Source organism: Periplaneta americana, chromosome 17 (genome assembly GCF_040183065.1).
Source record: "Periplaneta americana isolate PAMFEO1 chromosome 17, P.americana_PAMFEO1_priV1, whole genome shotgun sequence".
Taxonomy (NCBI): domain Eukaryota; kingdom Metazoa; phylum Arthropoda; class Insecta; order Blattodea; family Blattidae; genus Periplaneta; species Periplaneta americana.
In genome coordinates this window covers 19793445-19820421 of record NC_091133.1, presented here as the reverse complement: position 1 = coordinate 19820421, position 26977 = coordinate 19793445, and the positions used below count along the sequence as shown (strand labels likewise).

The 26977-nt window shown below is 32.3% G+C and overlaps 1 protein-coding gene across 3 annotated transcripts in view; it reads right to left on the bottom strand.

The window, feature by feature from the left end:
* The window catches only part of LOC138693212 (serine-rich adhesin for platelets), a 103622-nt gene continuing 76645 nt past the window's right edge, over positions 1–26977 (bottom strand). For 2 of the 3 annotated variants that reach the window (XM_069817000.1, XM_069817001.1), the window contains exon 10: positions 1–26876. In XM_069817000.1, coding sequence (XP_069673101.1) covers positions 26784–26876 — 93 coding nt within the window. In that variant the 3' untranslated portion in view covers positions 1–26783. The remainder of the gene's footprint in view (positions 26877–26977) is intronic. The other variant, XR_011330252.1, reaches the window with a different exon arrangement.

Here is a 26977-nt window from a genome sequence, read left to right as displayed (position 1 = left end):
TTACAATATGAAATAATGTTTATTAAAAAATTATTACATCTGAGTCACATATATTGTATTTATATTAATTTTACGCAACACTACTCGTACATTTCACAACACTGACTATAGTCCATAGTATATAATTAAAAGAATACATATGTAATAAGTAAGGATTCTCAGTTTTATGAAATGGCAACAAAATATACTGTCCAGCAAACAATATGTAATTACTATTAATATAGTATACATTCCAGTCAGAGTGATCTCACTGTTTTCTGCTTATGACCATTAGGATGCTATTCTTGACAGACTGTCCAGGATAGTCTTTATATCTAATGTAATAAAATCATGATCATATAGAAACCAGGGAGATGACTGTAGAATACATTAGCAACACACACTTACAGAAAACTTCCAGTTATTACTATGCAATAAAACATAATTTAATGCCCAGTAATTTTAAATAGGCTACTTTAAAATGATTATGAAATGTATGTGCAATTTTTACATAAAACGTGGAATCATGCTAGTTTGGCGTAAGTGAGAAAGGTTTTTAATAGAAAAGAAAATTACCATTATGCATCCAGTATTCATTAAACAAATAATTAATTTTTATGAAGAGGAAAATACGATTCGTTAACATTAACTGTCCAGTAGACATCTCTCTGCATTTCATTTCTAGACTTATGAAACTTCGGCTTCCAGACATTCATTATTTGAGTATAAAAAATGTATTTTAATATATTTGTACTACAGTATAATAGATGCATCAAATAACTTTATGAGTAAATATGGGACGGATAATTTAATAAATTTACATGCAAAACCTCGAGATTTTTAAGCTATTTCAAGTATTATATGAGCTTATCACAATTTTAGCCTTGCTTCTTATTAAGACTCCTGTGTCTCTAAGAACTTGTTTTCAGTACAAGTGGTATTGGCATAACAGTGTATTTATTAAAATTGGACAAGCCCTTATTACTGAGGCTACACATATTACTTCCATCTTATGGGTACTGGTGCTCGTTAAGATCTTTATTTCTGACCTAAACAGCCTGATAAAACTAATAAAGATAAAATAAAAAAAGTGTGTAAAATACTGCAAAATTCACTATGTTTATTCATGTTTCATTATTATATTACGTTAATGAAGAGTGAAGAAGATAATAATGTATAACTAAGTTGTTGTTAATGTACTCACTCCATTACTTCCATTTTATGAGCTATTTCAACAGAATTAATTAAATGCAGTGCATTCACTTACTGAAAACTTCCAGTATATTTCACTAATGCTACAAAAAGTGGGTAAGTCAAAGTGATAGAAAGGAAGGAAGAGAGAATATGTATTATGCTCAAATTTGGGATAAAGAAAAACATGCTAAACCTATCCACTTATTACTTTCAGACAAGCAATAAAGAATACAATGGATTTTAAATAACTACATGTGTTCCGTGCTTATAATGAAATGTATGTGAAATATTACCCAACATTGAAACAATTCTTTCTTTATACACTTACAGCACTAAATTCGTTCTAGCTACAGAATAAAAAATTTCTATGTATGTATACACGTATGAATAGCCCGGTCGCCAAAGTACTGACTTATGATGATTGTCCCTGTAATGGCGGAGATGTATTTGTGGTGGACAAAGCCGAGATTTCTGAAGGCTTTCCTCAGTGTTCTCCCATTTTCCTCCATCATTCCATCACTACTCTCCATTTAAATATTCATAACAATTTCTATAATATTCATCTATAACAGTGCAGCTAGATTTAGTGCTTTGTATTATTACTGGCAAATTATATCAGGTTTGAGGAAGCATAGTGCACTCTCAGGCAGTGAAAGAGCAGTCTAGCAGGACCACTGGATTTTGAGTCTACACGGCTGAATTGACAGATGTCATCACACAGCTGAGTCACAATACCTACAAGAAAACGGCCATTTGGACTCAAACAACAATTCTCACACAAAGAAGTGGTAAGCACAATAAGTCTGTTTAAGACTGCAGTGCTCGCCTTTAGGTCCCTGCTCCGTAAAAAGTGTATGAAAGCATGTACAATGTATATTATTTGTGTGTGTGTGTGTGTGTATATGTATGTAAAGAACAAATACACATGTACCCATACATACACAGAAACAAACACAAATAAACATACACATACTGCTGGTATAAATACTTAATAATTTCTTAACATATTAATTGAGCATATTGATATTGATACTACCATTTTACTGTTAACACTACATCTCGTTTATTCATTCAGTGTGTGTGATTAACCAAAAATTAGTACAAACCATATTAACTGCTAACAGCAACTTTTCTCAATTCAGAAAATGTGTCAATGTGATATGTTACAAAACGAGTAGGCCTTATATTTAAATACAAAACATTTCTTATATAACATAAGCGAAAGAAACACTAAACATTTTAAAACGAAGTAAATGAATGCAGAGAGTTGGACTACTTAGATTTAGGCATGTAAAGAAATGTTAAGATGTTTTGTAGAGCATACATACAAAGTAATATTCAAAGTAAATATTACTGCCAGAATATAGATATATTTGTGTACATCAGAAATGAAGCGAATACTGACTGATGAAGTAAAAAAAATAATAACAAAAGGAACAGATAATTCATTACAGGAAAAATTCTATTAAAATAATAGGTTGATACTGAATTTGAACTGCCAGTGAAATCCATGAAAAACAAGTGAAAGTCAATAAAGACTGAAGAATGTAGAGTACTTTCAATTCATAATATATCTGACATGCGGTTGTTATTTATAGAAATTTCCTTATTTGTGAAAGTATTTATATAAGACATGGACTTCCACAACTAATACTTCTTTTTACATAAAAAACAAAGCTGGGTCATTCCATCTCAATACAGCACTTACCTCCTTATATTTTTATGAAATTTGAAGAGTTTAATGGTCCTATGGTATAGTGCATTATTCAAAATTTAAAGCCATGTAATATTTAATTTTTTTTTTAGTTCCCCCTCCCCCAGCGGGTCTCTAAGTTGAGATATAGAGCCAGTTGTACTATTTTGAAGCTCTTTTATTGAGCTTTCATATTATGTTATACTCAGTAACATTTATAATGAAACAGGTTTTCAAAATCCAACCAAATATTCATCAAATCGGGTTTCTAACAAGAACCTTTTATTTTGAAGAAAATCTCAAAATCATTTCAAACCTAATTTAAACTAACCATAAAATATTTTTCATCATGATTGTATCATAAGATACAAGAAAGAACATATTGGATAAGATAAATGTAACCCAGACTGGAATATATTATATTCTTAATTTCACTTACTCCATTTTCAGCTCCAAGAAAATAATAATAACTGAAACAAAAGCTAGATCTATTACCATCTCCTTGGCTTAAAACAAATCAGGAATTTAATATTTTCAACTTTTCTATATGCCCAATTTATACATTCATCTCTGTTTCTTTGAGGAAATATCTAATAAATTTCTATTGGATGCTGACAGAATGATTAAGACAACTCTGAAATAATTTTGTTTCTCTGATGCCATGATCTATTCAGATAAACGATATAAAGGACTAAGACTATTTGGTCCTTCTTGGTAAGCAGTATTGCAGCAAATACTTCATAGTTCAGGTAATGAGATTATTCTCCAATATCGATCTTCTAAACACTGACCAAATCAATTAAACATTAGCTCCATATAACTTGTTTCAAATTTATCTAGTCGCCAAGGATTTTACATACTCAAAGTCAGGAAGTTTCTTTGTGAAAAGGAATACGAAAAGTAGTGTCAACTATCACAAAAGGACAAAGGAAGATGCTTATTTAAGAAATTTTGTCTTGCAAATAAATGTATGAGGAATCACAATGGGCTGACATGTGGTGAATGGAAAGAGGTCATCAAAATGATGGCTAATGTGTCAGCAGTGTGCGCTGTACTGGATAAGAGTCAAGACAACCACTGCAGAAGATGAGATAGAAATCCTAGCAGTTTTAGGCTTTTGTCCTTTTGGTGCAGTATTACACAAGTACAGACATCAGATAAGATCTACAGTTGCCAATGCCCTGAAAATAAAGTGTTTTCAAGTACACGAAGAGGTTCATGGAACTTTAGTCGATGGCAGAAGGATAAACATAAAAAAAAAAACAGCATACATTCTAGATCCAACTGTTCACTTTTAAAATCATCTGGGTCAACCTTCTGAGGTCAATAAAGAGAAGAAGGCTATATATGAACTGACTATATGCTACTAAATTAAATCCTACCAGCTGGAAAGGATTGCAATGATGGATTTAATGATAGGCACCAGGGGCATCATACCAAAACCCTATATTGCCAACTGGCTGTACACGAACCTTCTCTGCTAGAAAATTCCAATAAGCTCTACCAGTTCTCGCAAGTATTTTAGTCTGGAAAGATGATAGATTTATTCATCCCATTTGCAGAAACTGGTCTTCAAGCCAGGAAAGGGTCTTTATCCATACCATACTTAAAAACCATCTGTATGTACAGCAATGATTACAGCCATCAAAATTGACCAGATTCTACTGATAATTATGTTATAACTTACTACTGTTAACTAAAAATTTCACTTTTTTATTTATTTATGATAAGTGATTTGTTATTCTTTGTCTCTGACAACTTCTCGGATGTAGAGGAAGATTGAGCAATAATAATAATAATAATAATAATAATAATAATAATAATAATAATAATCCCTCAAAGTATTAGGCCATGTGGCCCATTATGGTCTCAAAGAATGATGATGATGATGATGATGATGATGATAATAATAATAATAATAATAATAATAATAATAATAATAATAATAATAATAATGACACACGTAGAGTCATTTATAAAAATGACTGTTGTAGTGCAATCCATTTTTCCACAAGCAGTCATATTTTCATTTTTTCCTTGAGTGTACTTTGCACAAGGTATATGTCGATGGAACATCTGGCATTGTTAAATAAACGAATGAAGAAGATGGACTTCCTGGAAAAAAGGAATATTAACTTTACTTCATCTTGCGCTACCTGATTTGTTATTGTTAAAACATAACCCAGCTACCAATTACAATTGCAGAGAATAATAATATAACCACATATATGAATTAAGTTAATACAACTCTTCCTGCACTTGTTACAGCATATTTAACTGATGTTTGGTTTAACGTTTGACCAGATTTGTTATTCACTTTAAGATATGAAAGCATGTAGTTTTTTTTATATCCTGACACAGTTTATACTTCACTGAAGCTATCAATCGAAAATAAGTTGCTTTATGTAATCTATGCAACAAATATGAAGTAAATATTCACTTATATTTGCCTTCAACAATTAACTTTCTTTTTCCTTTAATGTTTCAAATATCACATTATATTGTACATGTTTATTGTATTCAGGACCCTTATGGTCACTCAAATTCTTTGAGCTGATGTCTTTAATGAATAAATAAAATACTTTCACTAATCATAGAGTTGTTTTGGCATTATTATTATTTAGTCTTTGGAAACTTACTCTAACTGCCAACTTTATTACAATTTCCCCAGTACCATCTCATACTCCTTTGCCATATGTGTAAAAATGTCACTCAGTCGTAACATTGATATCTTTTTTGTTGCAGTATAAACTAAATCGTTAATCTTGTTTTATATTGTTCAGCAGTACCATCTCAAAAATAAGAGATTATTTCGGACAATTTCACAAATTTGCTCTTTAAAAAGTCTAAGAAGTTTTCTCATATTTATGTGTGAGTTCTCTCTTAAATATTATGATTGATTTCATCATGATCTTATGAAATTGCACCCCCAATAAAAAACTGTCATATGTCGAAAAGTACATATTACTTTCGTAAATAATTTCCAACACTGTTTCACTGGTTGGAGGTATGAAATTCTAAAAGTAAAATAGGTTTTGGTAAATATTAAAATACTTTTACAGCAGTATTTTACTAGGAAATAGCATATCTTTACAAATCACAATTTTCAAGTTGCAGTACCTACTGAGAGTACAAAATATTCTATAGATAGTTGCAGGTAAGTATGAATTAACTTTTAGATTTTCTTCAAACTTCGTTTTTGGTAAAACTGATTACGAAATTCTAATTTTGATTTTAAAAAAGAAACTAGGATCTTATAAAGTCTAATCTGGATGTGGTGATGAAAAAGAAACTTTTTATTATAAATCCTGTTGTGTCATATATCATACAGAAGTTCTTTTAAAAACTCTTTAAAATGGGGCTACTGCCAGCTCTGTATGTAGGGTGGCCATATGTCCGGCATAAACACTAATTTATCCTCCTTTTTGAGATCGGATCATAAATAACTATATACGAGTAAATTACGATACCATTAACTGCTTGTAAATAAAAAAATATTATAATAGCGAATTTATGCTATTCTACTGGTAGTTATTTTTGTGTTGGCTGGGTTGGGTACACTGTTAATGCTAAATAACAGCCGTATGCTTGTACATACAAATGTCTTTGGTGGGAGCAGGTACGACTTTATGGTATGCGAGACAATGAGCTTATGAGACCACATGCATGAAGATAGTCTAATAAAGTTGTGGAAGAGAGTAGTATTTTTTCCCCATTTTATTTTTTAAAAATGTCGAAAAGAAAGACAAGTTACAATCATGAATGAGCCAAGGAGTTTGGATTTATATCTAAAGTCGTAAAGATGACTTTCATGTATATTCTTAGCTTTGCCATTGTGATGTGGACTCGTAACAAGGGAGAAGTTGCAATCGAAAAGCATACTGCATCAAATAAACACAAACTTAGTATTCGTAGTGTCAGTGCATCGTCATTGTTAACATTTTTCTCCTCAGCTCGACCAAATGAAGATGACAAAATCTTAGCTGCAGAATTGTGTAAACTATACCATGCTGTGAAACATCACCAATCAGTCAAAGGTGTTGATTGTGGAGTAAAAGTGATCAAAGAAATATATAGTGACTCATTGATAGTGAAGGATGTAACATGTGGAAAAACTAAAGCTAAAGCTGTATGTGAAAATGTTCTTGCACCACATTCGGTACAAAAGCATGTCAACTGATCAAATAAAATAACTTGTATTTCTCTGTAGTAACTGATGCTTCAAATTAAGATGCAATTAAATGTTTTTCAAATACCTGAGATATTTTCATTTCGAAGAGGGAATATAACATGTGGTGCTACTGGACTTCTACAGTGATAATGAAACAGCAGAGGCCATAACGAATCAATTGCTAACTAAACTAGAGATGTCAGGCCTAGATGTGATTAAGATGTCAGCATATTCTGCTGATGGTGTCAGTGTAAACCAGGGCTGGGCACCAAGAGAAAATTCTACTCTCTCACAGGAAGCCATATGACTTCTCTTCAACCCCTTCTTCCCCGCCAAACATTGCACAGCGTTGAAGCAGTAACGGATGAATATTAAGCGTCCCCATTTAGAGACTGGATTCGCTTCAGGTGCCCAGCCCTGGTGTAAACTGTGGAAAATACGACAGTATTTATCAAAAACTAAAAGTGGCTCAAAAAAAGGTTACTGCTGCTGTTTAGCTGTTTGGATTTTTATCTAAAGTCGTAAAGATGACTTTCATGTATATTCTTAGCTTTGCAGTGTGATGTGGAGATTGGTAGCAAGAGAAAAGCTGCAATGCTGCATCAAATAAACACAAACTTAGTACATGCAACAAGATTTGCCACAGGACAACTACAAATCAATGCTAAAAATATTGTGCTTAAAGTGTACAGTTATTTCAGCATTTCAGCTAACTGAATGACACAATTGCAAGAATTCTATGCATTTGTGGAAATTGATAATTGTAATCTCTTGAAACATGTGACTAAATGGCTGTCTCTTCTACCATCAATTGAAAGAATAACTGTGTTGGGAAGCTTTAAAAAGTTGTTTCCAGAATTTAGGCAAAGATAAGTGCCCCAAGGATATGTGGGAATGCTTCAAAGATGAAACAAATGTCTGTGAAATATCAGAGATATACTTCCTCTTCCTCAGTAATACTCTTAAATTGTTCAGACACCATTACTCATTAGAGACCAAGTCATTCAGCATAACTTCAGTATATAAGCTAATGACTGAACCAAAAAAATAAACTTGAGAGGAGAGTAAATGATGAATATTTTGGCTCTGCAGTGAATTTCAAGCTCAGTCAGTTAACCCCAGACTTATCAAAGAAATTGAAAACAGACCACCGGAAACAACTTTCATGATAAAGTGTCAAAACTGACTTTAATAAATTGTATATCTTTCGAAGAATTCTCTGATGCAATTCAGGCATGTAACGTAGAGAACATTAATGTGGACACATTATATGAACAGTATGGCATTGTGGAGACAGTGTCAGTACTTGTTTACCCTAGATGACTGAAAGTAACAGTGGAGATAGTTCTTTGAAGTTGTTCAGTAACTCTGAAGTCGCTCTCACAAATCTGAAGAAGGTTAGCACCTATATATTTTCTATTCCATGCAGCAATGCTCATACTGAGAGCTTTTTCTGTGATGACCTCAGCATGAACAAACAACAGAAACAGTCTACAAGTGGACTCATTAAAGCAGAACTCCAAATCTACAATTTCTCAGAAGAGTGCTCAGCCATGTAGAAGAAATTCCTGACCAACAGATGACTTCTGGAGTCTGTTAGTAAAGGAGAAATATAAAATGTAAAATTGGCCATTCAACAGAAAGTGACGTGAAACAATTTTACCGCAAACCAGGTTCTCATCACAAATGTTTTAGCTTAGTATATAATAGTCCTCCACTTTCAAAGTTTGAAAATGGCCACCCTATCTGTATGTCAACCAGTGGCTGATTTACATGTGGCTAAAATATCACTCGTAGACCATTTGGTACATAAAATTTTTAACTTTGAATATCATCTCCCTCCCCTCCCTTTAAGTTTGAAAATAAAAGAAATATATTTCTTAAATATATAGATAGGATAATTAATAATTAGTCACTCCTAATGAATGCACCTCTGTTCATAATGTTGGACATTGTGCCATTCTCACATACTGGTACTCTGTGACACAGTACATGAGAGTAGGCCACCAAAGGGGAACTGAGGAAGATTCAATCCAGCATCGGAATTTGAATCTGGTGTGGCTTAGTGGATAAAGCGTCAACATGTAGAGCTGAAAACCTGGTTCGAATCCCGGGGCTGGAGAGAATTTTTCTCTGTTCTATCCATTCTTCACCAATATGGTAATGCAGAATTCCTGCGCGGAAATATTGTATGTACTTCAGTACATCATAGTAATATAATTAAGTATGACAAGTTTTATCAAAATCTAATTAAGTGAGGTATACATACTAATTTGACATGGAACAACCCAGATGAAGGATTACAACTTTACAAGGTTCATAGTAAATAATAAATTACGTGAAAAATATAAATGTAGAAATATATTAACAAAGTTTTTATGTAACACAAATAACTATTAACTGTAATTCTTCTCAACTGGTAGCCATATTTAGCATAAAACATTGTGTTAGATAAGAATTGTATTCGGTTAATGCTTGTCTACAAAAATGCATACAGTGCAAGTTTGGTATATCAGACTCATTGTACTAAAATCTTTGTCGTTCCTAAATATGGATATGTTTTATTTAAATGTAGCTCAAAACTATTTAAAGCTATTTCGAAAAGTTTATTATAGAATAATGGTCTTTTGTTGTACTAAGATGTAATGTCTGAAATGAACAGAACCAATAAGATTTTGTTTATTAGCATGCACATAGCTTATTAACTGGATGTTAAATAAGTTCTTGCTCCAAGGTAAAATTATACTAAACTTGCAATGTACTATAAGTGACAGTTATAAATTTGTACTACTTTATTCAATGTTGATAGTCCATAAGTTGAACTACATTCCAGTCACCCTCAAAAATGATACAAGTGGCTCATAAATTTATATTTTATAACATACAATATCTCAAAATTATTTGGAAAGCAATACAAGCAGAGAACGTGTCAACAATCACATTTTTGTTTGTTTGTTTTAATGTAAAAAAAGCAGTAAACAACGAGTTATTACTGAAGATGACTTCAATTACCTTTTATTTTTCAAAGAAAGTGCCTGGTAATGTAAACTCTAACAGTTTAAGGCAATCATCACAATAATTATTATAACATAAATAAGACAATACAACCAGCACAGAATCTAAAACTATAGTCCCGCTGCAGCAATCTTCACCAAGCAAATGCTGCTGGCGATTTCCGTTGAGGTTGCTAGGTGTTACAATGACTGGGCGTAGTTTCTTTACAGCGATCATACTTACTTACAAATGGCTTTTAAGGAACCCGAAGGTTCGTTGCCGCCCTCACATAAGCCCGCCATCGGTCCCTATCCTGTGCAAGATTAATCCAGTCCCTATCATTATATCCCACCTCCCTCAAATCCATTTTAATATTATCCTCCCATCTACGTCTTGGCCTCCCCAAAGGTCTTTTTCCCTCCGGTCTCCCAACTAACACTCTATATGCTTTACAGCGATCATTCTTTCCAAAAATAGCTGGGTGTGGTGAAGAGTGACGTAATCTGCACATTCATTGTACAAATATGGCGTCAAAACAAAAGTCATTCTGTAATATTTCTGAGTGATGATGAATATTGATTATATTCCTGAACACAATGCTGTGTATGATGTGAGTCAGAAAGAATACAAGAACACCCAAGCAAAAGAGATGTGGCAAGAAGTGGTGGAATTATTAAACATACTAATTGTGTGAGAATATAATTACCATTAGTGTTGTGGGATTTAATCGAATAATCGAGTCAATTAAAATTAATCGGTTGTACTGAATATTATTATTTTGTTAATGCAAACTCAGACTAAATATTTCGACAATATTCGTCTCTCAGAAATTACTTACTTCAAAGCATAATAGTACCGTTATTTTGTAACTGCAAAGTAGGTAGTATAGGACAAATTTTTGCACAAACACTTCAGAAAGAGATGGGGATATGACGACAGTGACCTGGTCTACCTCTATTGAAAGTTGAAACACAATGCAAAACCCTTATTAAGTTTTATAGTTTCCCAAGAAAACTTCCACCTTGTTGTCAGCTAATGAAATACACTCTTTTCTGGAATTTGCCTCCCTCACTTCTTAGCCATGGCTACACTGTGTGCAACTGAGAGAGTATCTATCTTCTTCTCTTTCTAAAATGTTGTAATCTGATTACAGTAAGGGCCAGTCTGCTGTTTTGACCGCTGCAGTTTCTTACTGAGTCCGCAGATGAAGCATGTGTGTTTAGTTTGCTAAAGAAAAAAGTCATATTTCTGTGATCTGGGAAAACTCCATTATGTCATGTGAGAATTTGAGAGGGGAACTCGGTGAAATGTTTGGATTTAAATTTAACGATTGTGGAGAAGTGCAGAAAAATGTTCTTTCATGTTTAGTGATGGAGGAAACATTGTTAGTAAACGTAGAGGCACTTAATTTGGAGCATGTGAATGCACTCACATGTTTAAAGTCATGGATGAAGCAGTAAGTCTTCATACTTTTTTTTTTTATTTGTGTTTGTCTCAAAAATCCCTGGAGAAATCAACACAATAAATTACAAGCCTACATAATAAATATGTTAATAAATAACTAAAATATTGTTTTATAATATAACGATACAGTATAAACAGATATACAACATTTTATACTTATGCTTATCACCGAACACACATTAAATTTAACAATAACCGTATATTAGAACTTTTTTCAAATTGATCAAAGCTCGATTAATCGATTAAATATTCTGATCGATCGACAGCACTAATTACCACACATAATATAAATATAACATATTTAATATACATTATTCTATGTAATATGATCATATTTATAAGTAAATTCATGTATATACAACCCCCCAAATATTTTTATATTTTAGTAAATGAGGTTGAGGTATCATAAGTTTTTTTTTTTCTTTATTGAAGTCATTTAACATTTCCTCCCTTGCTACAGAAATAGTTTCTGAATTGCTCAAGTGGTAAAAAATTTTCTGTTGGATTCATTATTTAATATTTATTGAAATGTTAGTTTCTTAGCAGATTATGCAAGCTAGAGCATGCTATAATAAGTAGGTCTAGTTTTTGGTTTAATTGCTATTGGTTCATAAAAGTACACTGAATGTTTGGCTCATTATACCAAATGCATTTTGAACTGTTCTTCTGGCTCGACTCAAGCATTTATTAAATATATGCTGGTGTTATCAGTTATGCAGTGCTATTTTGGATATGATCTCACTAAATATTATGATAAATTAAAGGCTTCATGGCCATAATTACATTGGGTAAAATATTATTAATAGTCATTAGGCATTACACAGGAAATAACATTTTTCATATATGACCTCTGGTAAATCCCAAATAGATACAGCATATATTTCAAAATAGCAAACTTTTCTCTATTGAAATTCACGTATAATTATTTAAAAAATCCCTTGATACAAAAACAGCTGTTTAATAATAATAATATTAATAATATCATAATTATTATAGCTATCCATAGACATGAATAGGGCAGATACATTATAAAATAAAAGACAATTGATAGATGATCTTCGCTAGTAAAGAAACCACCCTAGAATGAAGATCGCCAATGATTCAAATTGCCAGAAGTGTATGCTTGGCAAAGAGCACCATAGCAGAACCGTAGTTTAATAAGAATGAAAAAATAAATCTCTGTCAAATTTCATAGTCAATGTTTTGTTTTAGAAACAATTCGTAATATATCAGCATTTCTCATCCCATTTTTACAATGTGGAACATAAAAGGATCTTAATTATATTTAGCTAAATGTTGGCTAGATATAAGGTTATTCGAAATATGATATAAATTATGTAGTTATCCAATATATTTGTTTTACTAAATATATAGACATGAAATGTTATCATTTACATTTTCACTTTGTCGGAAAAGGGAAATCAACAAACACGGAAATTTTAAATTTCGTGACACAAAATTCCATTAAAAAATTCTTTCACCTTTGAATATATGTCTACAAACTTCATATAAAACTGTCAATGTAACTTTACAGTGTTTTCAAAGTGATATCCCTCAACATTACGGCTATTACACATATCTTCTTTCATAGAAGAGGGGGAAGGAACTTTATGGAACTTTCTCTACCCATTTCCATTGTATCATATTTTATAATTCTTTACCATCATGGTAAAGAATCGAACTTTGAAGTACAAATGATGCTAGTATTAGTCAAAATGTACTTGCAGTGCTTACTATTGCGAGAGAATTTAAATTATAAATATTAAGGACACTTTTGTGAAAATAAAAGGTAGATGGCAGTGACTCGATTACAAAAGATTATTTGTACGACATATCTTTAAAATAATGACCATTATATATACCAATGAATGAATGATATACCTTTTATTCAGTACCAAAAAATTAATTTATGAATCATACTAGAGAAATGTGTTTGATATAATGAAAGGTGCCATAAATACAGTACCAACACAGTGAGACCAGGAAAAAATATCTATGCCTCGTCCATAATGACCATAATAATGCTGATGCAAAATACTGTTTGTAAAGTTTGTTTATAAAAAGGAAACTTAGGTCATAAATTGGAAAATTTCGTTTTCAAAATCAAGTTTACATGTTGTCTTAAATATGTATAATGTTACCTTTCAAATGTAAATTGAAATGGTTAATATGAAATAACACAAAATGGAAACTCCTTTCTAAACGTTTCTAACAAATGACAATTTCACATTACTTATCTTTATAATATGTCTTTTATAAATGTTCAATTCTAGGTCAGTTTTTTTAGCATATCAGTTTTCATCACTTCATAACTGCCAAAAACAGTAACTCTGTTTCACTACACTGAGCCTTTCTGTTGGTATATATCTCTGTATTAATGACCAATTTTTTCAGCAGATGAAATGAAACACTACTATAATGAAGGTAGCTACATTAAATTACATTTTAATCCAAATCGAAGAACCAAGAAATTCACTTAGAATAATTTTATTATTCGAGAAGCTCCTAGAATACTGAAAAAAAAACCAAAACTGAAAAAGAATCCATTAATTAGCAAGATTATTTTCACCATCATTCCTAATGATCTACTGCCACATATCATATCAACAGTCTCACTTTATACAATATACAGTATATGAAAATTTAAGATTATATAAAAGAAACATAAAATCGTCAAGTAAAGAGAACATTCAAAAGTCACTAGCATCATTAACAGCGAACAGTGTTTGCCATCTATAAAATCGATATTTCCAAAAAAACGACATATACAAGGTGAGCCATAAAACCAGACACATTTTGCACGTCCCTTATTCAGCTTGAAGAATTAAGAGGAGGGAAAAAAGGATTTAAAGAACACGGTAGAAGAATAGCATTTCAGTTGCTATGGTAAATAAATAAATGTGGAGAACTAAGTTCATCATATGTGTTTGCACTAGAGGCATACTTTAAAAACAGTGAATCACTGGTGACAACTCATCACTTGTTCTGACGCCACTTTAACATTCACTGTAATGCTGCTGTCCCATCAAATGGGTAAAAAATTTCCGAGAAACAACATCAACAAATAAGAAATGACAACCACAAAGGCCATGTAATGTCCGTACTCCAGAAAACTTAGACAGAGTTCGTGAAGCAGTCCTTCAAAGTCCTAAGCAATTTGCTCGATGTCATTCGACGACTCTGCAGCTGACGAACACCACTGTTCGTTGCACTTGTATAAGGATCTTAGGTTTCAGCCATAAAAGATTCAGATTTTTGAAGAAATAACAGCTGTGATATTGAGATTTGCATATGCTTGTGAGCAATTCATGGAAATATTGGAAGGTGATAACATGCTAAACAATCTGATCATGACAGATAAGTCCACTTTCATTTATCGGGGTATGTCAATAAGCAAAACTTCCAATATCGGGCTCTTGAGAACCCCAAGACAATGCATCAGCGTTCCCCGCATAGTTCAAAGGTTACTGTATGGTGTGGAGTAAGTTCATTTGGGATCACTGGACCATATTTCTTTGAGAACCAGGATAATGTTGCAGTAACTGTTAACTCAGATCACTACATTCACATGCTGCAGAACTTTGTGATTCCCTGGATTAACAACATTCGACGTAACTTTGAAGAGTTGTGGTAGCAATAGGATGGAGTCACAGCTCACACTGCTCAGGCATCTATGGGGATCCTTTGACAGATGTTTTGAAACAGAGTCATTTCCCGACATGGCAATATTCCATGGCCTGCAAAATCACCTGATCTAATTTATGTGATTTTTTTCCTTTAGGACTATCTAAAAAGCAAAGTGTTCACAACCCACCCCAACAGTATCGCTGCGCAAAAGGAACAAATTGAAGCTGAAATTGAAGCAACTGCTGAAGACATGCTGTGTAATGTGATGGATGCCGTGCGAGACAGGGTGCACGAGTGCATAATTTATGGTGGCACTTATATCAAGCATACAGTATTTAAGAAATGAACAAAAATCGGTATTTAGCAAATGCTTTAGTGTACAGATTATATATAATTAATTGCAGCAATAATAATTTAATAATATATAAAATATATGCCTTTGAAATGTGTCTGGCTCACATTGTATAATATAATAACAATAACTCTTCTATAAAGGGTACGAAACTGAACTTCCCCTGTTGCCTATAGTTTACTAAGCAACTTAATTTTCTATCAAAGAGCTTGTGTTATTCTGATTTACACTTTTTTCATGTGTGTGAGTATGAAAAGCTGCCAAGAAGAAGAGAAATATATTTACTTACTTGTCTTGCTAACAAAGATACTGTTTCTCCTTCACAACTTTTCAATAGAAAAATCAGTCAAGTTCACTGTATTACATAAGATAAGAGTTAAAATTCGGCTATGACGAAAATATAAATGAAAAATGATTTTTGTAGTAAGATGTAGGTAAAATATCAGTCATTAATGTATGGTACATTTTAGAGTGCAGAATAGATTTCAACTTCCTAGTTTAATTTTATTATCAACATACCAATAAATGACCAGTTAAAATACAATTCTTTTTAACACTAACATTTCATTGAATTTGAAAAGTGTTACTTGTATATTTCCTCCTCAAAAAAATCTAAAAAATATGGCGAGAAATTCTTGGAAGAAAATGCATTATATAAGAGCTTTGTTCAAGCTACACACGTTTTTTACAGTTATAAAGTAGCCAGAGTGACTTCAAAAAGAATGTCACAGAAAAATCAATATGGTTCAGAAGGTTAGAAATAACAATGGATCATAAATAAAGTTCAATGTTTAATCTGTATTATGATGTTTTCACTAATACAATGTGATTTAGATGTTACAAAATACATACATATGACTAAAATTAACGAGATTCACAGCAAAACTACGCATTTATATCATTCACACATATCTAGGGCAAGTGATTACACTCAATTATCTACATTAACTTCAAAATATTTATATATATATTAAAAAAATAAACGCTTAAAATTCATTGTACTTTGCGAGATACAATTCAACTCCTATTCACATGTTTTATTTGAACGCCTAACATACATCTACAACTACAAAATATATAAACACTTTGCACATGCCACATTTCACATGTATCTGAGGGTAACTGGATAAGTAAACTGTACTACTTCGAATTTAAATTATGCAAATTATAAGATAGGAAAAGGATTGAAGGTGAATTCAGGAGGGAATTTGGCACTACAATACAGTATTAGATATGAAAATGCACAAATATAATAATGGTGAGAAATAAGCCTTTCCCTCTGTCACTTAATGCTCCATATCTTCCTAATTACAGATTACTTTTTTTCCACCAATAAAAATGTTTATGTACGATATAGTGAGTGGTATAAAATTGTCATACTTGATAGTAACATTGCTCCTTTCGTATTCTAAAGATAGAACTGTGCAGATCATCTACTCTTCTACCACTCTTTTTCCACGGCATTATGTTCATGCTTTATTTATCAGGAATATTTTTAAGTTTTAAAATGAAATAAATTCAGAACTTTACATATAAAGAAAAACATTTAGTTTCTCTCAAATAAATGTATGACTACACTTCTACATTCTATGTTTCATATATATAATAAATATATCGTATTTAAAACCAACACTTCTACATAAACTGTATATCTTACTTAACTAACCTTCGCATATAATCGGGCATAATATTTCATCATATCATACAAATCCCAAGAATTTGTGAACACATTTATATTACATAACTGCAAATCTCTGCAAAATAATATGTAGCAACTCTTTTCTTTCAATTTAAACAAAATGTCAGTAGTGTGTTTCTAGGAAACCACAATTTTTCAACCCAAGAAATAGTATCACAGGATGATTACTGTAAAAGTATAAATGTACAAACAATGAATTTATTCCTGTTACATAATCATAGCAATAAAAATGGTTATTTGAACTACATTAATAACCATTCTGTACAATCCGTGCCATTATTATTATTAAATTTGCCATAACTTGTTTGTTTCAACTAAGTACAGGGATTTAATATAATTACAGTAGTCGTATAAAAATTATTATGTAAATTAATATAAACACGACAATGAAATGTTATATTCTGTGCACATAATGAAGACTTAGTGACATTTCAAACTTAAGAATGAAAATTAGCATGTGTCAACAGAAATCTGTGTTCAGTATGATATAATAAAAATTGTTATGAAAGATTACTGTATATACAATCTGGAGTAGGTAAAAATAATTACAGTTAAGGAAGCTAATAAACTTTACTCTACTTAATAATAAAACCAAATGTGCAAATATACACATGACTTCTGTCTCTGATATCAGCAGTGAAATATAATGCAGAAATAATATTGATATATTTATCTATAAATTTAAGCTGCGGTTTATTAAGAAGTACTACTGGTTATATTTTCATTACGCTACACGAGCAAGAGTACTTTAAATGCCTGTAATATGAAAATAAATATGTTACCTGATGGCACAATTTCATAAAATCCACACCAAAGAAGAAGAACTTCTGCTAATATACAAAGAATTCTAATGCTACTAATCCCCTTTGTAATTTCAGATACAAGATTACTGGTAAAAGCAGCAGACCGTTACATTCCACCACCTTCTAAGTTACAGAAAAGAGATTTGTCTTCATCAATTTTGTATATTTATTCTACTTGCAGCTACGAAAAAGCACAAGAAAATGCAAATTATTGACAAATATTTTCAAAATGATTAAGAATCACTCTTACTCTATTTAATCTCAATTTTTGACTGTCAAGAAATAACCCCACACACTCATAACGTCACTTCAATTGTTATTGTATTAATTATATCATCATGACCTTCACTCATTTGTTTGATCTCTATAATTAATTAAAATGAAACACAACTTAACCAATAAGTTGGAAAGATTCATAATGAAATTAAAGAATAATATGGAGAAATGGTGTTGCACAGGTATACTCTTTCTGACAAAAATATTAGAAACATTATCTCGAACTTCTTGTCCACGATAATAATTCTTCCATTCTATTAATGCCAGATTTGTAATAGTAAAGACAAGTACCTGGTCTTTGTATGTCCCATTTGCAGACAAATTTAAAATAAAATCTGTGTCAGTTCTCACACTGTATTTGTGTTACTTTTACCACACAAATATCTAATGTATAATTCGGTGAGACAAGACAAAAAAAAGTTGGGTAAATATCAATGATATGCAAACTCGTTGTATAAGGTAAAAAAAAACGCGCACACACACCACGCGCACATGGGGTGTGATCATTAAATTCCGAGACCTGTCCCATAAATGGAAATAAAATTACCCAATTTAAATTTGGCTGCCATCCCCTTCAGAGTAGTCCCCTTGGGCAGCTATACACTGATCCCAGCGCATCTGTCATTTTTGGAATGCCTTCTGGAACTCGCATTCTTGAAGCCTGCCAAGCACCTTTTTCGATTCGCATGGGATCTCTCCACCATGCCAAAACAGCGACTCTTTAGCTTCAATTTCATCTTTAGAAACAAAACTAAGTTGTAGGGGACCAAATCTGGTGAATACAGGAGGTGAGGAAAGACAACCATCTTGTTATGGGTGCAAAATTGGTATGTTGCGAGAGCTCTGTGAACTGGTGCATTGTCGTCATGGAGCATCCATTTGTTCTCTGACCTGAGTTGTGGTCGTGAACCTCTCCAAATGACATGTTGACGATGGCAACAATTTCTCTGATGGTGATGTGTTGATCATCATGCACAATTCTTCGAATTTGTTCAACATTTTAGGCAGTGTTGCACATGTGTGGTCAACCTGGTCTCTCGTCATCCTCCAGCGATGTTCTGCCATTTCTGAAACGTGAATGCCACTCAAAACACCTCGCCTGACTCACTGCTTCATTCCCATAGGCTTGCTTCAACATTCCATGGGTTTCAGTTGCCACAGTCTCTGAATTTAATGATCACACACACGCACGCACACGCACACATTTATATGTAATATATAAAATACTTTCACCTCTTTAAAGCGTACAGTAAAACCCCAATTTCACGTTCCCATTTTTAAAGAATAATCTGTTCGGTCCCAGCCAAATTACCACAAGAATAGTGTCATTAATTCCCACTTGTATGAAACCCGATTTAAGGAAGATCCTGCTTTTAAAGAATACTTTTCAAGTGGATTTTGTGATAATGAAGCCCGAAATATCGACTTGACTTTCAATAATCAATAGTACCAGCATATTCAATAGCACATCTCAATTGACAATAATGCGGTGCCAAATGGCGGCATTATTCTTTATGGTGTTGCTTTGCTTGCTTTGTTCTAGTGAGTTGTGTGCATCCTGTTCCCAAGTTTTTTTTAGTTAATTTATGCTGTTTATGCATCATAATGGCGACTAAATAGAAGAAATAACTATTGGACATAAAGTGAAAATACTATAGGATGTTGAGGCTAATCCTCAAATAACACTACTGCATAAGCCAAAAAAGTATGGTTTGCCAAGTACTTCATTATAGGGAATAAAAAAGAAGAAAGAAGAAATTTTCAGTACCAGTTTCTGTGTTGTTCAGTTTATACCAAATGGAAAAACATTCGTGCCTCACTATTTGAAGAGTTAGAAAATATTATAACGAAATGTATTGTAAATAATAATTGTAGGACTCATTATGTAAATGATTTTAATATTTGATGTATAACACACGTTATTACTAGTTATTTTAGCATTTTCTTCCCATTTTATGTAAACCCCCTTTTAAGGAAAACACCTATTTAAGTAAAAGAAAAGTAATTCCTCAGAGATTCGTTAAAATGGGGTTCTACTGTATTTTAATTACAGTATGTTTCATAATTTTCACTTCTAAATTTCAGAAAAAAAAAAAAAAATGAAGAGATTATTTTTGCACTGCTGCCACAAAGAAAATGTTATGAAATTTTCTTGTAATTCTTTGACATCTCTGCATGATACGTTTTATATTTCAATTACTGGTTCAATATTAATAAAACATTAAATTATCAGTATTTGCAAAAAAAAAAAAAAAAAAAAAAACAGAATTAGAAGTTTTCTTGTCCGTAATATAAAAGTTATTTGAACATATTATGCTTAATTCTATTACTTCGAGTCTGTATGGGATAAAAAATGTGTAAAATAATAACACAAACTATTTATATTTAAGAATCAAATAATAGTATAGTTTCACCCACTGACACAATTTAAATAATGAATGGAGATTAAAAAGTCCACTCATGCTGATAATTTAAAAATTATGACTGTCACTGAATATATATGTTTTACATGTAGGAAATAATAGGTGATACCTGTGAGGGGTGTAAGGGAACTGAATATAGTATGCTTTTTATACTTAAAAATTGAGCTCTGAAAGATACTTTCATAAAAGTCTCTTAAGTAACATATGACAGAAGCTTTTATTTCCACAGAGAGAGGCATTTGCTAAGGGTTTTCATGCAAGACAGCAAATGCTATTTAAAGAAATAAGTTAAAATTCTGTTCGTGATAGAGAATGATTTTTCTACAGATTTTGTACAATTTTTCTGTATTACATTTTTGGTAGACATTGTCTATTCTGTCTCCCTTGATCTACAACACTAGTACAAATGATAACCACGTAAAAATTTGATTTTACTCTAGGAGAAGTGGGGTTCTACCAAAGTATAAAAATAATTAATCTGTTCTCAAATACAGAAAACTCCAATTAGCCTTGGCTTTTAATGTTTCATTTTGTTACTGGAAGTCAAATGTTCGCTTGTTGGCAAATAACATTTGATCATATCAGGGCAAATTATTAAAGAAAAAATGTTTTTTAACGCAGGCTCAAATATTGCACAGAATATTATGAAGTCTATGAATTTGCCAAGCATGTACCAGTTTCTAGAAACATCCTCATTATATAGTGATTTAACACAGGAAATTAAATGTTACTAATTATTTTACTTTCGCATGGATACTTTTAAAGTCTGTTACACGTGTTAAGAGTCCATTCAGTATCTTTTTTTTTTTTTTATATAACCAAATACGTGTGTTGTACTCAGCGGTCTAACAGTTACCATACTAGCTGTTGGATCTGAGGTTTGCAGGTTCAAACCTGGCTGAAGGTAATAGATTTTAAAGGACTTCCTCTAGGAGGGAAGCAAAGCTGGGAGACTTGTGTCGTAGTGTTATGGCATATAAAAAAACTCCATCCCTGATAGAAGGCTCCAGGCAAAATCTGTCATCCATTTCACTCACCGCATGTCGAAATTTGAAGGTGGCATAAGGAGTCCATAACAATGGCCTAAGTGCGCGTGAACTTGTCCCACCCTCAACCTGTAATCCATGACATATCAACCCCAAAACATGTGATGAAGAGAGAGAGAGAGAGAGAGAGAGAGAGAGAGAGAGAGAAAGTTTTTAATTTCGTACTCACATAATCAGTCAGGTACAGCAAAACTAGTTTCGTTTTTACATTACTTTTGTACTTGCGTTATTTTCAGATCTGGTCTTGTGGCTCTGAGTGTTTCAGTTTCAGTTCAGTTTGGAAATTGGGAGTTGTTTTTGAAATGTTTTGAATGTTATTTAGTTTTCCTTTCTAGGACAGCTTTAGTTAACAATAACAAATAATCACTAAATTTAGAAATTCTAAATGTCTCCCTGTACTCTAGCTGAGTCTCTCATACTAAAGATAGCTGCTGATGAATTCATTGCACACATAATATTTTACTAAATAATTAGTATTTCCGGTACTTTTTGAACAAATAATAATGTAAGGATCAATCACAAAGTAATGGGTTCTAAATCTTTTTCTCCTTAAGTAAGTTGGTAATGTGAATAACTTTAATTTGGCATGATTCCTCAAACCTTCTTCTACAGTCAACTGCAGTAACAGCTTCCTAAGTCAACAGATGGCAGCACTGTATCAGTTAGGTTAGAAAATGGCTGACATCGATGTATATACAAGATAGTGTGCTGTGATAGAATTCCTGAATGTGGAAGGTAAAACGCTCATTCACATATATGAGAGGCTGAAGGAGGTTTAGGGAGATGCAACAGTGAATATCAGCACTGTTAGGCGATGTGTTCGTCACTGTACAGAAGTTGAAAGGGAAACACCATCGGTTGATGAAAAGCGAAGCAGTGGGCCGATGACTGCAGTGACTCCATGCAACATCCAGCGAGTCAACAAGATCATTCATGATGACCGCCGGGTAAAAACAGATGAATTGTGGTAAAGGCAGTGTGATGATCATTATTGATGATAAACTGGGCTACTCTGAAGTTTGTACATGTTAGGTACCAAAAATGCTGACCGACCAGAATAAAGAGGCAAGGAAAACAATAGCCTCCGATCTGTTGCAGCACTTCAATGTAGAGGAGAAGGAGTTCTTAGCAAAAATTGTGACTGAAGATGAGACTTGGATTCATTTTTTTGAACCTGAGTCCAAGAGGCAGTCGATGGAATGGCACCACACAACATCACCGAAGAAGAAAAAAATTCAAAACTGTGTGATCTCCAGGGAAAGTTATGATGACAGTCTTTTGGGATGTGGAAGGTGTGATTCTGGTTGATTTTTTGGAACGAGGACACATACTAAATTCTGTCCAATACGTAAAAACCCACAAGAAGCTGCGAGTTAGCTCATCCTACAGCGGATATTCTTCTATTGCATGACAATGCAAAACCACATACCAGTCGGTACACCATTGGCGAGATTGCAAAAATTGGTTGTGAAGTCTTGCCTCATCCATCATACAGTCTGATCTAGCACCATCAGACTTCTATCTGTTCGGTCCACTAAAGGAAGCTAATTGTGGGCATCAATTTGAAGATGAGGAGACTTTGAAAAATTCCGTGTGCCAATGGCTGAGGAAGAAGGACCATGATTTTTACTGCACTATTGGAATACATGCTCTTGTTTCAAGGTGGATAAAAACTGTGGAAAAAGACGGAGATTATATTGAAATGTGACAAATTAATCATGAATGTTGTGACTGTTATGCTACATAAATTTCATTTTTTTTTTTTTTTTTTGTAAATTAAAAGAGAAAAAAATAGGAGGAATTACATTCTGACTGCCCCTCATATGATTGTATCTTCAATAAAAAAAATTGTCTACACAGTAAAAATGGTAATGATGACTCAGTGTTAGTTCTACAGGTTGCTTTAAACACCTCTACCTAGCATATTAAGATCACATCTCGCGAAACAATACACAGTACTATAATTTCTTCAATGGTTGAGCTGTTTGGACTTTTTCCATTGCTAATTTTCAAAATTGTAGCACAATGTTTCGGAGAGTGGATCTCTCTTTGTCATCAGGTGACTGATCAGAGAAGCCAGGTGTTTGTAATGATCCCCACAGCAGGTTTTCACCTGACAATGAAGAGAAATTCACTGTTCAAAACGTTGTGCTACAATTTTTTAAAATTAGCAATGAAAAAAGTCCAAACAGCTTAACCATTGAACAATTCACCGTTGCTCTCCCTCCCTTCATTCAGATCAGTACTATAATTTACTTTTAGAAAGTGTAATACATAGTGTTGCAGTTTTCATTCAGATTTACAATCTCATATGTCTATGTATTTGTTACTGATGGCAAATCAGAAATACACTATGAAATTGAAAATGAAAAAAAAGTTCGTAAACGAACTGTATGCTGATCTGTGGGAAAGGTAAGAAGAACATCTTTTATACAGTACTTAGGTATTCTTGTTCCACAGAGATTGGTGTCATGAAGTAGAAACATACTCTTGCAACAATCCAGTCTTTTTATCCTATTGCCAATGGTATCCCTGTTTACACTTTATTTTGTTTTATTTATTTATTCATTTATATATAAATGAAAATGATTTATTATGCACCAAATAAGATGATGACACATTTTAGTATTCTTTATAATGTCAAGAATTAAATCATTTGACTTTATTTACAAATTGTATAGTTTATGTAGATCCTACAATTAATTTTGCAGAGTTTAACATAAAATAATTGTGTGTAATATTTTTCTATTTATGAAAAACTGATTATAAAATTTAGAAGATATTGGTATGTAGTTCGTAATGGGATTCTAACCTAAGTATTCTAAGTATTCTTTTCAAACAACACACACAACAAGGATGGCTGAGAACTAGTGACTGCTAATCCTTTAAGGAAGAGTGATCCTTTGGTCTTGCAGAGTAGATATCTCATTTGTTTTCCAAGCTGAGAGGACTTAAGAGGCAAAATTACAACAAAGAATAAAGTGTGTTTATAATTATAATTCTTCCAAGGAAAAAGTTATTCCTTTTATACGAACCTTCAGTTATCAGTTAAATTATAACGAAAATGGTTTGTTTTCATTTGGAATAATTTATCATTATGTGTTGTTGATTTCAAATAAAGACTATTATTCTTTCAGTGAAAATTATTACATTTCATGTGCAACATATCCAGATTAAGTTGTTCTAGATACTGAATATGAACCATTATCACATCTTTCCGTGAAAATCGCGAAATAAATTGCTGCATCTCAATACTGTACTTGATTATAACCTACTTTGTATAATAAGAAAGTAAAAGAATTAGCAGAAAGTTTAAAGAAACAAAATTTTATATTGGACAAAAAAAAAAAAAAAAAAACAATAAGAAACATTTACGCTCATCACGGAGAAGTTTGATAAAAATTTATGCTAAACTAGAAAATTCGCTTAGGCTGCAGTATACTGCATTGGACAATCTGTCTTGGATAGGAGCTTTTGTCTCAAACCATTCAATGTGACGGTAATTACACACATTCTTATAAGACTGCAGCATAAGTATCAGGCAAATGTTCTGGGACGAATGTCTGATGAAGTATGCTGCAGCCTCATAAGAATGCATGTAATCCCATCAAGTCTAACGGCTCAAGAGAAAACCGTCCTGTCCAAGACAATGTCTGATGCAGTATGCTGCCAGCCTTAATAGATATCTTACACATTCCTTGTAAAACAAAGAAATTAAAATGCAATATAAGGACAGAATTCATAAGGATTTGAGAGCGTCAATGAAAACAAAAATATATGTGAAAAGGCAGCATTTCAAACAGTGTCTACTTTAAGACGATTTAGGTTCTGTGTTAATATATTTATTTTATTTCTTTCTCATCAATCTTGTCTAGATATAGTCATTTCCATATCAAATACAAAGTGTTAATATAAATTTGCAGCGTGTGTCAGCAAACGAAAGAGAGTTCACTGAAGAATAAAAGCTAACTCTTCATTATTACTTCAAATAGACTCACTGTATATAAAAATAATAAAATATTTCGGTTTACTCTGTGCTTTGAACTATAAAAAGTATTTGCAAATTCAGAGGATAAAAGAAAGTGAACTACATATATATGCGCACGCATGCGCGCACACACACACACACACACACACACATACACACGACCTATTATGTATATTTAATATAAACCTCTAATATAAATCAATGACTATAGGCAAAAACTAAAAGTAAACTGATTTCGGAAGACCTATTGCATACATGCATACTTAGTACAAAACTGTAATGAGAATCAAAGACTACAGGAACAAATTAAAAGTAAACAGATTTATAAATTAAGAAAATCCTGAAATGAGATACGAGAATACAAAAACACTTCGTGAAAAGAACAGATATAGGAAGAGCAATCTCGGAAAATCAGAAAACTGAAGAAAAGACTTATCTTAAGCAACATGAAGAATGAAAACCATGAAGATTTCATTCAATCTAAGAGAAAGCATCAACATCAAATTACGAGGCATGAGAGAGCATTTCCTGCTGTTATTCAATATTATCTTCGGCTTTTCAAAGAGCACTTTTATTACAAACTATTACTTAGGCTAACTAACCTCTTCTAGGAAAGTTACCTATTAAAGTAAAACAATAGTTATTGATAAAATGAAAATAAATGTTCGCCTGAAATGGCAAAAAAAAAAAAAATAAATAAAATAAAATAATAATTTCACTGTGATATATGTGTATATTTTCAGAACATGAAGTAACAAGTAAGTGACATTTCATTACAAAATGTCGTATTCCACCACTAGTACAAATACTCTTTTCTTTTTTACTTTGTAGGAATTATAAAATATCAATACTTTTAGTGCAGGGGACTGTAAATGGAAAATTCGACAGCACCAAATGCTGTGGTATATTACTTTTTGTGACATTTAATGTAATGTTAGTAAAAGTTCCATTTTATGCTACTCTAGTACTGTTTATGCTACATGAGAAATATTTTATAACAAAAGACCTTACGTCACAAATATGAACACACTATTACTCAAAATGCTTGAGATTTGTCCATCATTATGTCTAATCTCATCTATGTTTTGCTTCCTTGAGGTGATTTCTGATTTCTTGTGGAAATCCCCATGCTTCTAACTTATTTCCATCTTTACTTCCAGCAATGATCTGAAATGAAAATTATCATGTAAAACAATTCAAATGAACATCGGAATTACTATATTACAAATTCTTAAGACATACAGAATGGTACAATAACTTTTACTATT